This window comes from Takifugu flavidus, chromosome 5, assembly GCF_003711565.1.
Source record: "Takifugu flavidus isolate HTHZ2018 chromosome 5, ASM371156v2, whole genome shotgun sequence".
Lineage (NCBI taxonomy): Eukaryota > Metazoa > Chordata > Actinopteri > Tetraodontiformes > Tetraodontidae > Takifugu > Takifugu flavidus.
In genome coordinates this window covers 4281484-4293919 of record NC_079524.1, presented here as the reverse complement: position 1 = coordinate 4293919, position 12436 = coordinate 4281484, and the positions used below count along the sequence as shown (strand labels likewise).

General features: G+C 44.1%; 3 protein-coding genes and 1 long non-coding RNA gene across 5 annotated transcripts; 2 read left to right on the top strand and 2 right to left on the bottom strand.

The window, feature by feature from the left end:
• Positions 1-35: 35 nt before the first annotated feature.
• LOC130525440 (uncharacterized) lies at positions 36-1770 on the top strand. Its single transcript, XR_008950488.1, has 2 exons — positions 36-550; positions 1066-1770. It is a non-coding gene; the product is annotated as an uncharacterized LOC130525440 (long non-coding RNA).
• Positions 1771-1811: 41 nt separating this feature from the next.
• rnft2 (ring finger protein, transmembrane 2) lies at positions 1812-7324 on the bottom strand. 2 transcript variants are annotated; one of them, XM_057032225.1, is made up of 10 exons: positions 7198-7324; positions 7004-7081; positions 6264-6784; positions 6109-6185; positions 5886-5944; positions 5401-5554; positions 3538-3687; positions 2821-2886; positions 2628-2729; positions 1812-2468 (listed from the first exon to the last, which is right to left on the bottom strand). In XM_057032225.1, the coding sequence occupies exons 2-10, from the start codon at positions 7048-7050 to the stop codon at positions 2334-2336; spliced, it is 1311 nt and encodes a 436-aa protein (XP_056888205.1). In that variant the 5' UTR covers positions 7051-7081; positions 7198-7324; the 3' UTR covers positions 1812-2333. The 2 variants fall into 2 exon arrangements, with proteins under 2 accessions (XP_056888205.1, XP_056888204.1); XM_057032224.1 differs by having other exon boundaries at positions 5844-5944; positions 7198-7323.
• A 45-nt stretch (positions 7325-7369) lies between these two features.
• On the top strand, positions 7370-9411 carry spring1 (SREBF pathway regulator in golgi 1). The gene is made up of 5 exons (XM_057032228.1): positions 7370-8046; positions 8142-8298; positions 8378-8529; positions 8712-8825; positions 8995-9411. The coding sequence occupies exons 1-5, from the start codon at positions 7951-7953 to the stop codon at positions 9076-9078; spliced, it is 603 nt and encodes a 200-aa protein (XP_056888208.1). The 5' UTR covers positions 7370-7950; the 3' UTR covers positions 9079-9411.
• Positions 9412-10303: 892 nt separating this feature from the next.
• Positions 10304-11859, bottom strand: LOC130525438 (uncharacterized). Its single transcript, XM_057032227.1, has 3 exons — positions 11797-11859; positions 11567-11721; positions 10304-10918 (listed from the first exon to the last, which is right to left on the bottom strand). Exons 1-3 carry the CDS (start codon positions 11831-11833, stop codon positions 10496-10498), a joined length of 615 nt encoding a protein of 204 aa, XP_056888207.1. The 5' UTR covers positions 11834-11859; the 3' UTR covers positions 10304-10495.
• Between the last annotated feature and the right edge of the window lie 577 nt (positions 11860-12436).

Sequence of the window (12436 nt, the reverse complement as noted above, 5' to 3'; positions counted from 1 at the left end):
CCGTTCAGATCAAACAAGACAAGGGGGAATGAAGAGTTAACTAATGCAGCTCTCTTTTGGGAGAAGATGATGTAAACCCCGCACCATGTGACTCTGTAATGAATAATACAATAGAGAGAAGAAGATAAGGAGAAAGGAGGGCGCGTAGGCACAGTTCAGGGCTGAAAGAATAACCGTATAAGAGGGTCGCGCAACCACAAGTTCAACAGCAGAGAAACGCGCGTTCCACCCGAGAAGATGTGCTGCCTGCCGGTTGACCAGCCTTTGCTCCTGCCCGGTGATACAACGTGCAGCCCCCGCAGACCCTCGCCGTGCTCCGTGGCTCATCTGCTCGCGTCGCGTCTGCGGAGAATCGGAGACCAGCTGGAGAAGAGCTGGACGGCCGAGGCGTCAGACAACGGCTTCGCCTGTGCGGCCGGAGGGAGGATTGTGGCCCCCGGTCGATGGCGTTTAGAGAGCTTCCTGTTCAGCGCTATTCGCCTCACCGTGCTCGTGCTGGTCCTCGCGAAGCGGCACTTCTAGATGCGCGAGGCGGCAACACGAGCAACAGGTGCGTCACCGGAGGAGCTTCACCTTATAGTGTAAACATATTAGCTGCGTTCTTTGTTTGTTTGTTTGTTAAATGTGTAGGTAAAGGCCTTTCTCTCAACCTTTTCTCTTGTAGAGTTATTTTCTTTTCTTTTTTAAATATGTCCAATTAAAAGTTTAGTTATGTTTTCTCATAAACGGTCGAACCGCAATAAATTGTATAAAAATGATCCAGAACAGCAAACAAAATTAATAATTATTTATTATTCTTCAGCATTCGATGGACCAATGATTCGGCCAATATACTTCATGATGGAAATAATCGGCATTAGATTTAAACTGCAACAGTTTTATAGGGAGCGTCCACCAGGTTTTGTTATTTTATTTTAAAACGGTTGTCCTTCAATTGTTTTGGTATAATATTTGATAGTATTTTTTTTCTAGAAGTGATATTTGGCCTTGTGTGTATCGTGTAAAATTGTGTTTTTGCACGTCGTTGCGTCTTTACCGATGATTGCTCTGTGGTGTCTTCCCTAGATGGTGCCTTTAGGAGCAGGCGAGGGGAGCGGGCTGTCATCAGTTGCACTGGGATGCGGAGCTAGAGGAGGATGGAGAAGGAGCTGAACTCAGAGTTCCCGGTCGGGACTTTTGTGCCTGTCTGGTCTCCGTGTTTCGCGCTGACTTGCTCAGCCTGGACGCCGACGCACCGCCTCACCGCCGGCGCTGAGCCCCAGCAGGGCTGTCAATCACGCCGCCTCCCGCTCTGCCCCCTGCGTGCCTCCCGGATTCAGTCATCCCAGTTACCAAACGGTGATGTAATCCTCCCCTGGCACTGCGGAGGGGAAATGCTAAGACTGCTTTGAATTTTCCCCGTCCACAATGTGAGTGCACGCAAAAGGGGGGTTAAAATTGTGCTTAGAAACTTCAATCCACATTTAAACCTGCAAAAAAATGCACTTGATAAACCTTTCAAATGCACTGTACATTTCTACATAAGCTACTCTATAAGTGTACACATTCATTCAAGGATGAGTGTTTTTATAGATGTTTTCTACAGTGTTTAGATGATGTTTGCACATCGCTGTTTTAACATTACCTGCCATCTGCAGGACCTGTGCATTGAAGCTTTGCTGTAAATGTTGTTGTGATGTCTGGAAATAAGCTTTCTTTGATATTCCACTATTTATATCGATATTTCATATGGAATTTCAGTAGTTCTGACAATAAATTGTTTCTAAGTAACTTTCTGCAGGTGTCACATGATTAGATGGAAGAAAGATGTGTTATCATGAACGAAAGTGCTTTAATCTTTAACCAAAACCCTGTTAAATTGGGAGTGTTTCAAAGAAATAATAACATAATTCACGTAAGGATACAACATAAAACTCCAAAAACATGAGTAATTATTAAACTGGATTTCCAATGATGGTACTGTATTTGTGCACCATGATTGACACAAAATGCAAATAAAATGATAGTATACAGATAATATACTGTTAAAACCAAAAGTTACTGTACATTTATTCACTATAAACTACAGAAACTTTAACTGCACACGCATTTACTGTTATAAACAGACATGACTGCTAAATAAATAACGCAAAATGAAAAATACAAAAAAGCAATCAAACACCAGTGCACACTAAAAAACATTAAATGCAACAAAAGTAAAGGTAATGTATTTACATTCAAGCCACAATAAATAAAATGCAATAGTTTGCTGTTGAGGTTTAAAACAGGAGGTTATTGATTATGATTTCAGATTATTACAGCACATCGTATCAGGAGACACGAGAAAAGACAGCTCAGTAAATCTGGAAGTGGGCCGAGGTGGTCCCGTCCTTCCAGCACCGCAGGCTCTCAGTGATGGTGGAGCGGCACAGCGGACACGTCCTCTCCCGGTCGAACCACAGACACAGACACTCTTCACAGAACACGTGCTGGAGGGGGACAAAGACCAAGGGTCCAGAGAATCGTTGATTCTTTAAGAGGGCCGCAAAACACTGTTGTGTTTTTTGTTCCTATTTTCTTTGCAATTACGGTTGGAAATGACATCACAGTTTCTTCTATAATCTTTTAAGTGCTGGCCAGATTCTTACCTGACAGAGAAGGAGTACAGGGTCTCTGAAATCAGCCTGACAAATAGCGCAGATGTCACCTGCCTCGCTGCACTGCTGACTGCCTGCCCTCACCCCATAACTCTGAATGGAAGAGGAATATAGAACCACTTGAGATCTGTTTAAAGGAAATGTCAGCATATTCCTGAGTGCTGAGTGAATACTCGACTCTGACCTGGGAGCTGCACAGCATGACCAAGGCCTTGCGAATTGCTGACACACGGCCACAGATGTCAAAGGACTGCAAATTAGAACGAAACAGGCCCATTTAGCATTAGCATCAGCAGATATGAGTGTCAGCTTGAGTCTGTCAGTCTTGTGTTAAAAGTCAGCATGAGCAGAAGTTTCTTACAGCTTCATCATCATACATATTAGAAGCATCATGGCCCTCCATGTATCATTGTTCAAATTTTATACAGGAAACTGAACATCTAAAGAGCTCAGGTACTTATCAAAAGAACCTTCGAGTCACTGTCCAGAACTCAGGACAATGACGTGATGAAGGCTGTGTTATGATCCATGGCTGCATCAGAAATCAGCCAGTAAAGACTCCAGAAGTTTCACTATTTCAGGTTTCTATCTGACCCTTCACTCTGACTCAATGTTCCTAAAATGATACTGTTTCACGTAACAATAAAAAACATCTCTCCAAATCTCTCCCGCTTTTTCCTGGTTCTATCCACAGCTCACCAGTGAGGGCTTCTTTTAACATCTAATACTTTAAGAAGACATTTTTTTTCCACCTGTATTGATCATTATTTGCCGTCTAGGAGACAAATTTCAGTCACGCTCACAGTGGCCTTTAAAAACACTGGATATAAAAACAGTCACAGCCACGTGTGATGATGAGATCCCACAAAATACTCAATTTAGGTTATTTTGGTCATGCTACCTTACAAATACTGTAGATAATGATGAGCATTGCTCCCAGGAAGTAACTGTTGGAGGGGTCCTCCCCCACAATGTACTTGTACCACAGCTGGATTGGAACGAGGGCCCGGAACAGCTGGCTCAACTCCTCGAGCAGCAGATAAAATTTCCCCTAAACACAATAAATGAATTGCAGAACATTTCAGAGGGTGTTTTTACTATAAGTCAATCCACACATAGAGGGGTCGGAAGGAAAGAGCTGAGAATATCATGTTTATATCATTTAAACCACAAGTGCGTCATTGACAAATATCACATCCTTAATCTTTTTTTCTTTACGAACAGACTGAAGAAAAACTGACTTTTTGGTAACCTTCAGAAGATCGTTGCAATCCAAAAATAGGATGTTATTCAGTAAAAAAACACTAGACTGAGGTATCTAAATGTCAGGCATCACTAGACTTGGGAAAAGAAAATGAAGACATGACAGTAGGTTTTGGTTTTTTTTTTCTCTAGCTGTCCAAAAAAATACCCAAAAACACAGAAAGAGCTCCACAGCTTTGGGGGATTTTTCTATCTGTTCGAGAGCAGTGCTGTATTAAAAGCTTAAAACAGCACGCCTCCAGCCCAAACATGGCTGCTGTCCAGAGCTCCACACATTCACAGCAGTGCGCACAATTTCCTCCGACTGGAAGAAGGCCTGGCAGTGGCTCTGTCCACCTGCTACCCAGCGCCTGCATTAAACGCAGCCCTACAGGTGCTCGCTAGCTACACTTTAGAAAAGACCTCCCCTCCCAGGAAATAATCACAAAAATAACCAACTTCCACGCTGACACAAAGTGTGCTAAGTGCTTTGTGGCTGGTTAAAAACAGAGGCTAACGAAATGGGGGGAGTCTTGATTTTCGATGGTCCCCATGGTGTCCCAGCTTGCATAATGACTTTCCGGATGCCGGATGACAAAGATTGATGATTGTGGGCAAAGTGGCCCAAGCAGCCAGGGTTGGGAAGGGAGGAAGACCACTGCCAATCCATCTTCCTTATTGTTCTCCTATAACGTTACAGCCCACAGTGCTCATCACGCCCACGCAGAAACTGTCAAATCTAAAGTTTGGACTGCAGCCAAAGTGTTTGAGCGGGCCTTTCCGCTGGCTCCGTAAATGTCCGTTCTTATCCGTTTTTGAGAATTCAATCAATGCTAGTGGTTAACGAGGTTATCGGTGTATGCAGATTTGTTCAGAGTCATGTGATTACATTTGTGTTTTGATGCTGCAAACCAGGTCTGATCACAGATCAAGTGGCAAAAGTGATGATACGTGAGCTAAGATTTACTTAGCTCCCCGCGCATGTCCTTGCACGGGTGTGTGCATGCGCGTGCATGTGAGTGGAGAGTACAGGTAATAACTCCAGGGAGGGATGACCTCACCTGAGCATCCCCCCTGAGGCTCAATGAGCTCAGTTGCTGGCTCCTGTGGTTGCGATAGGCCTGTGCGTCTGTTTATCAGTGGAAAATTTAATCCTAATACTTTTGTAAATCCCCCAACACCCCCCCCCCACCCATCTCGTCATCCAATGCACAATAGGTACTTCTGTGGCACCTGTAAGACAATCTGTAGGTGTCCGCTAGCGTAACATCCTCGGGGCAAATACGAGAGCTCACACTTGCCGTCAGTCAGAAGTACCGTCTAACAAACAGTCCCACTGTGACCCAGGAGAACTTTCTTTGCTTGGGGGAGAAGATTTAATATAGCTGAGCAAATTTTTGGATTAGAAAAAGTTTCCCAACCCTGATGGGGTTTGGTAAGGTAGAATGCAAATAAAGTAACAAATCAACTGACTTTATACAGAAAGTAGATGCATAAATGAATGTGGATTTGAACGTCCTACCCGGGATTTGAAGGCCAGAAGGATCTTCGGCAAAAACAAGACAAAGCATTTCAGGCCAATGGTGATGAACTTCAGCACAAAATCGGTGATGCCCACCACCCAGATCAGGTCAAAGAAGTCATAGCTGTTGAGGTTGGGTCTGGCAAATATGAGACTGGAGGGGGAGAAAACAGTTTTACAATCTTCCAGATGCAGAATTCAGACAGCAACAATGATGCAAATCATTCTGGGAATGGAATGATGGAATTAAAAAAGGATAAAGGAAAAAAACTCACAGAACAACACCACAAAATAACACCGCCTGAAAGAAATAAAGTTAAAAAAAACACACACACTTGTTCGCTTACATGATACAAAAAAACAACAAAACATGATGTCAGAGGCCAAACAGGGATGACAGGTCCTGACACACTCAGCCAGACCAAAACCACAGCTTGCACTACCTGTTGTGCAGCTCCTCCTGACTAAACGTGTAGTAGACGTACACAATATTCCCTGCAAGGAAGATGATGATCCACAGAGCAACGAACACAGAGCGTTCCTCCTGAAATATCAGAGCTTCTTAGTATCCATACGATACAAAATACAATAAATAAAATTGCATTGCAATGTTTCTTTGCAAACAGAGTAAAACGATTAAAGAATTTAGCGTAAACTATTATCAGGCTGATCGTTTAATACGGCCGTTGAAAAAGAAAACGCCATTACCCGTAATGAGACCTGGTGCCGAAAGGTGGAGTTAGCGTAGGTGAAAGTGCTGGCTAAGCCAACAGCCACAGCGATCCCTGCAGCCCAGACATGCAACATCAGAACATCTGCACAAGACTTCAATTTCTGGATTTGTTTTGCTTGTGAACGTGTACCCAGTTTATGCTGAAAGCAGACTTTAGCCAACAGGATGAGAATGAAGGGGAAGCCCCTCTGCAGCCATGTGACCACTGCCTTCAGCTCAGACAGGGCCGGGGCCGGGGTGGACGGGTCCTCCTGGGCTTCCTCTCTGGAGGCGTGACGGTCGGAGGCAGCCGCCGTAGTGGCCTGCTGAAGCAGAGAGGAGGTCCTGTGCTGCAGAGGGTGGTGGTGAAGATGATGGTGGTGGTGGTGGTGATGGTGGTGCGGAGGAGGCCGAGGGAGGAAAGTCCCTCCCTCTGAGCAGTGGGTGCCGCCATCCTCTCTGGTTGATGAAGTCATCTGGAGGAAAACGTCTGGTGGAGAGCCCAGGACTAAGCCAGCTGCCTGGAACTGGGCAGAAGAAACAGAACCAGAGGGGACGCCCACCAGACCAGAAAAGATTTGCTGAGGTGAAGCAGGCGAGTCAGGCTTCAGGCAGTCAAACACGCCGCCCTCATCCAGGCTGCTCTCTGATCCGAGAGTCTGGCTCCGACTTCTGGATGAGTAACAAGAACAAACACGATATAACTCTCTCATATTCTACTAACTCTATTGTATTTTTTATTAAGAAAGATTGATAACCTTATATTCATATGATACTTGTATGGAGATAACCCTGGGACAACAAAGGCTGCTTTCCCTGCAGCATATTTGCGCCAGAGTAAATGTTGTTGTTGTTTGGTTGGCCTCACAATACTGAAACCATGGAACCCACCTATCAGAAGGCATGCCTTCTGTGTTGCTGCTGTGTCTCCTCTGCATGGCATACCGCTCATCACCTCATGGCCCAGCCCTGACGCAAATCAACATCGATGCCTCATTAACACCCGCGTACTTTTCACGATTTAGCGCTTTTCTTTTTGACTTGGCATGCGACATGGTGCAAAATAGCAACGGAAAAGACTTTACCTGAAGAAAATAAATCCAGTCTCAGCTCCTCATATTCAATATTTAAGCTTAGCTTGTCTCCTGATGCTTCAAAGATGCTGCGGCGATCCGGCTGGGAAACTTCCGGTATGACGTCAGCGACGGCTCCGATCCACCAATCAGAGCGCGTCATCCACATCCGTAACATCCGCATTGGGATTTTGTTTTGCTAAGGTGGACGGCGAATTTCGCTGCATAAATATCACAATTGTATTTTCTTATGCGTAATACCGAACATTGCACAGTCCCTTGCTGCTGAGGAAACCAGAGTTATAGCACGTTGGTATGAATATGATTTATCATTAGCTTATGTGAGGCTGAAATGCTAACGCTGACGACAGCCAGCTAGCAGGCTAACAAAGCAGCGTTTTCTGATGACATGTAGCTTCCCGATCCACCAGTCTTTCTGTGTTCTGCTGTTTGATCAGTGATCCGTTGGCACTGCAAATGTATGCGGGCTACGTTTGCAGAATTTCGAGTGAGATAAACGTGAGCCGCAGCATGGGTTAAAAGTCAGTAACGCGGCTGTTAAGACACAATGTCAATGGTCTCAAGTGTCGGTTGGTACAGGTCATAACATTTAGGGTTATATGTCTATTCTGCATCGTAGACCGGGCACCTTTGCGTTCCGTTACCATAGAGACACGCATATTCGTGACAGGGAATTGTTTAACCGTGGAGGGTTGATGTGTTTGGCTGTCGCTGTCATCGGAATCCTCCCAAGAAAGCCATGCTATGATGGTGCTACGACGTTTGCTGAGAAAACGCTGGGTTCTGGGGGTCGTTTTTGGCTTGTCCCTCATCTATTTTCTTACCAGCACTCTAAAACAGGTTAAAAAAAAATTCTATCATTGAAAATGTTTACAATTTATTGATTTGAAGAACCTTCTCGGACCCAAACTGCCTTTTCTGTGTAAAATCTACAGGAGGAACGAACCATACGAGATCGTACTCTGTTAGAGGTGAGAGACTCGGACCATCGCATCCCCTGGAAAGTCCGTTTTAACCTGGGAAACAGCAGCCGGCAGATCACTCAGTGCAGAAACTCCATCCAGGGCAAGACCCTGCTCACAGATGAACTCGGTGAGCAGCGTCACCATCAGTCACCCGTCAGACTGATTTATAATGCTCACAATCCCTGTATTTGCTTTCTGCGTTGCAGGTTATGTTTGTGAAAGGAAAGACCTGCTGGTTAACGGCTGCTGCAACGTAAACGCTCCCAGCAGCCAACAGTATATCTGTAAAAGCTGCCTGGCAAACGGCTGCTGTAGCATCTACGAGTACTGCGTCTCCTGTTGCCTCCAGCCGGATAAGGTCATTTGTCTCCTCAAGAAAGTGTCCTTTTTATGTCCTGTCTTCTGCATTCATGTTGTAAAAGTTCTAAAATTCTTAGTCCACTGTCTCCCAATGTGTTTAATCAGTTTTTCCAAGAGCAAAATGAAAGTGATGAGCAAACTATAATCTGCAATTTTTCTTATCTGTGTGCCCTCTTTCAGCAACCCCTTCTTGAGCGCTTCCTGAATCGCGCTGCAGAAGGTTTCCGGAATCTTTTCACTGCTGTGGAGGATCATTTTGAGCTGTGTTTGGCCAAGTGCAGGACCTCCTCACAAGTAGGTTCACGAGATTTAGAAAACGCACGCGGACAGACTGTAGTCAATCAATACAGATCTCCCGCATCAGTTTAAATGTAGATTTTTCCGATTTCCTTGCATATGCATGATGTCATCTCCTGTTAGCATCCCGTTTAATTCTTTTTTGGGGGGGTTGGGATTGTTTCAGAGCGTGCAACACGAGAACACCTATAGGAACCCCCAGGCAAAGTACTGCTATGGAGAGTCCCCTCCGGAGCTACTTCCCGTATGAAGTTTTAGGAACTTCCTGCACCAATTAAGAAGACACTATACTTTTCCTGCGATGAGAAAACCGAGCTTGAACTCTTGAACGGGCACTAGCCGTACTGTATGTGATGTTATTTACACTTCATAAGTGCGTAGAACTTTTCATACCTTTCATCCATGATGATCATTGGGTCCATGTTGGCAGCACATTAGTCCACTTCAGAATCAGCACACATCGGAACCTTTTAAAAGCCAGTAACAATGTTTTTTTTTAATGCTTTATGTAAAGCAAAGAATGTCTCGTGTTGGTGTATAATGCATATATGATTGTTATTTAATAAAAAACTAGTTGCATGTTTTTGTGGTTTGTATTTATTTTTTTTAATGTAGGCGTTTAATCAGGCTAAATGGCCGATTTCAGTAAAAGGATAGTTGTCAGGCTGAATTTTTAGCATTTAAAGTAAACAGTAGATTAATGGACCATTGCAGACAGATGATGGACACATTAATCTTTGCTACAGCTGTTTTTTTTCTGTTGATGGGGCTCTGACAGACTTATTTCCGTCCATCTGTCCGCAGGTCTAATCGTGCAACGGCGCCATTAAAGAGCATACTGGTTGTTCTCTGAAGGTGATTTTTATCAGCCTCTTTTTTTGTCCCTCCTCGGGCATCGTTGCCCACTCGGGATATGAGGCCAGAGCCAAACAATTAATCACCGTGAAGGCCGCGGAAACAAACTTGTAATTAAGACGTGTACTGGAGCCCCTTCTTGTTTGCTTCTGTGGCAAGTTGATTAATTACAATCACAGGAACAATCATTTGTGCAGAATATCCAGCTGACTCCGCCAAAGCTATGTGCCCCCTACCTAGGGTGGCCATGCGTGGGGATTTAAATGCCCCGTACAGACACTTATTTGTCCTCCTTTCTGACCTTGCACCTGAATGTTACACAGCATAGTGGGTAATGTTGTAAGACTTTTGGTCTAACAAAAGTTTGGCAAAATTTGAATTATCACTTGTTCAAATCGTAAATGAGGCGACATGCGGCAGCTGCAGCGTTAACGGAAGGTCAATATGTCGAGAAGGCGGACCTCTTTTATTGCTAAATGGTCAGAAGGAAAATGTGCTGTCTCATGGTGTTTTGTCCTCACTGTCTTTTGGACAGCGACCTCTGTGAGCGTTTGGTCTCCTGGCACCTCCCTCTGCTACCAGAACTCCTTCCAAATGTGTGTGTTCATAAATACGATTTGTAAAATAGCATCAATAGAATTAAAAAACAAAGTTGGACTATAAAAAACTAACTATAAATGCCTTTTATTCATAAAAAAATCATGTCCTGTAAACAAGCGAAAATACTGTATGGAAATAAGGACAAAAACTTTTGCAAACAGTGAAACAGCTGCACTGTGAAGGTGTTTGTTAAGTAAATCTCATTCAACTCTTTATGGTTTTTGCATCAAAGTTCGTCTGCTCTGTAACTTTGTAAGAGACCCAATTTGGTGCTCCAACCAGCTGATGTAAATTTCAGCAGTCTCCAGCAAGGTGCGACTCCACTGCTTCCTATCAAAATAAGTTATGGGTATTTTTGGTGGTGGTGGTGCTGGGGAGCAATCCCCACCGAGAATTTGTTTTGCACACGCTTTCAGTGAGTTGGTTGTGAAGATGGAATCCTTGAGGTCCTTGTGAAGGCTGTAATCATGGGGATTCAAGTCCTCCTTCTGATCCTTCAGGATCTCTTTCAGGCCTTGAACCACAAACAGAAGAGAGCACTGCACATTTGTGCCATTGACAGTTGAGTTAGTTTGGACCTCGAGCTCAGAAAACCCAGGGGTCCAGGTCCCCAGGCTCTCCCCGTTGGCTCCGTCCTAGAAGAGAAGAGTAGAAGTTCAGCTCTCCAACAGGCGGCATCGTTGATAAATCTCTTAAAGCTGAAGTACGTAAGATTTGATGACATCTAGTGGTTAGAATCCAGAAATAAAAGATATTGGAAATTTCTGCTGCATTCAGATGTGTTTCAAATACTAAAGCTGATGTTTGTTCTTGGCTACTGATCATGGAGGAACATCATAGAGGACCCTCTAGAGGAGGACCCACATCACTATTTATGTAGCTCAAACCTGTCAATGTTCATTTTGAGTTGTTACGACTGATTAGCTTCAAAAACATGAGACGACTGACCTCTAAAGGTCGCAGAATTGCACATAATATGTGGTTTTAGCATCAATGACACAGCCGATTGCACATTTTTAAAAACCGGAGATCGCTATGCAAGTGCTTTCTTGTTAGGAGGATTTAATCATTCAAGTATTTTAAATCCCAATCATCAAAGTGACATAGTTTTAGCGCCACATTTGCATGCACAGTCCCATCAGTTACAAATGTCTGCACATTTTCTGCAAAATAGAATTAAAAAGAAAAGTTTTTTGGCACAAAACTTCATTGCTCCCAGTTCAGTTCTTCAGGGAACAGCGGAGGAAAGGCATCTTTGACGAAGGGTTCCAGATTGTACTCACGTAGCTGTTCAGGCTGAGTCTCAGGAGATGCTTGGTGAGGGTCGACAGGTCCTTCAGATTGCAGGAGCCGGCGGCGGCGTGTTTGCTCAATGCAGTTCCTGCATCTGAACACTGCATCAGGACTCCCGCACACACAAACATAACCTGGAGAAAACCTGCCAATTTGGTTAAAAAAACCAATGCATGAGTTAGGAGGATTGTGCACCTGCTGATGAAAGAATGATTAATACCTGCTCTGTGATCCATTCTGGCTTGCAAAGAGGTCATTTAAACATTCCTGTTATGCAATTATGGCCACAAAAGTTTATTTATATGTATCTGCACATGAGAGGCGTGGAGGTGCTGAAGATAACCATCACTTATCTGCTGCCTCATCATTTCCTGGAAAGTGACAACCTTAATGAAAGGAAAGTCCATTCTGAGTTGTCTTTTCAGTCTGTTCCACTTAATTTCTGAAAATGATGGAAAGTGAACACTGAGATCCAGAGATATGAAAAGCTTCCCTTAAAGACAACCCCCCACAGTGAAGTCAGTCATTGTTCAGAGATGTATACGAAACCTCAATCAAGAAATCTGTTTACTGCTATTACACGTTCATGTTAGTGGTCCATCTTTTGTATTGGATCCTTGAATCCCTCCTTGTACATTTGGGCCTTCTGTGATCAAGCAGGTGTATTATTGTTATTAATGGATGAAGGAACTGGAGTTCTTCTTTTAGACGTCTGCGTCCCCTATTTGTTCTGCCAGCATGTGCAGCACTTGCTTCGTCCACTGCTTTAGCGACTTTAGGAGACCTCCTCTACAGTCCGGTGTTGGGAAGATTGGGAGCTGAAGTTTTAGGGCTACTGCTTGCACAAAAGAAGTGAGTTC

Coding starts and splice junctions, on each gene's coding strand:
- rnft2 (XM_057032224.1), bottom strand. CDS start 7,050: ATGCAGAGGAGACACAGCAGCAACACAGAAGGCATGCCTTCTGATAG. Junction 2,730..2,820: donor TCATGCTGTGCAGCTCCCAG/GTCAGAGTCGAG, acceptor TCTTCCATTCAG/AGTTATGGGGTGAGGGCAGG. Junction 2,469..2,627: donor CTGTACTCCTTCTCTGTCAG/GTAAGAATCTGG, acceptor GTCCCCCTCCAG/CACGTGTTCTGTGAAGAGTG.
- spring1 (XM_057032228.1), top strand. CDS start 7,951: ATGATGGTGCTACGACGTTTGCTGAGAAAACGCTGGGTTCTGGGGGTC. Junction 8,047..8,141: donor TTACCAGCACTCTAAAACAG/GTTAAAAAAAAA, acceptor TAAAATCTACAG/GAGGAACGAACCATACGAGA. Junction 8,530..8,711: donor GTTGCCTCCAGCCGGATAAG/GTCATTTGTCTC, acceptor GCCCTCTTTCAG/CAACCCCTTCTTGAGCGCTT.
- LOC130525438 (XM_057032227.1), bottom strand. CDS start 11,833: ATGACCTCTTTGCAAGCCAGAATGGATCACAGAGCAG. Junction 11,722..11,796: donor CAGAATGGATCACAGAGCAG/GTATTAATCATT, acceptor CCAAATTGGCAG/GTTTTCTCCAGGTTATGTTT. Junction 10,919..11,566: donor GACTCAGCCTGAACAGCTAC/GTGAGTACAATC, acceptor CTTCTCTTCTAG/GACGGAGCCAACGGGGAGAG.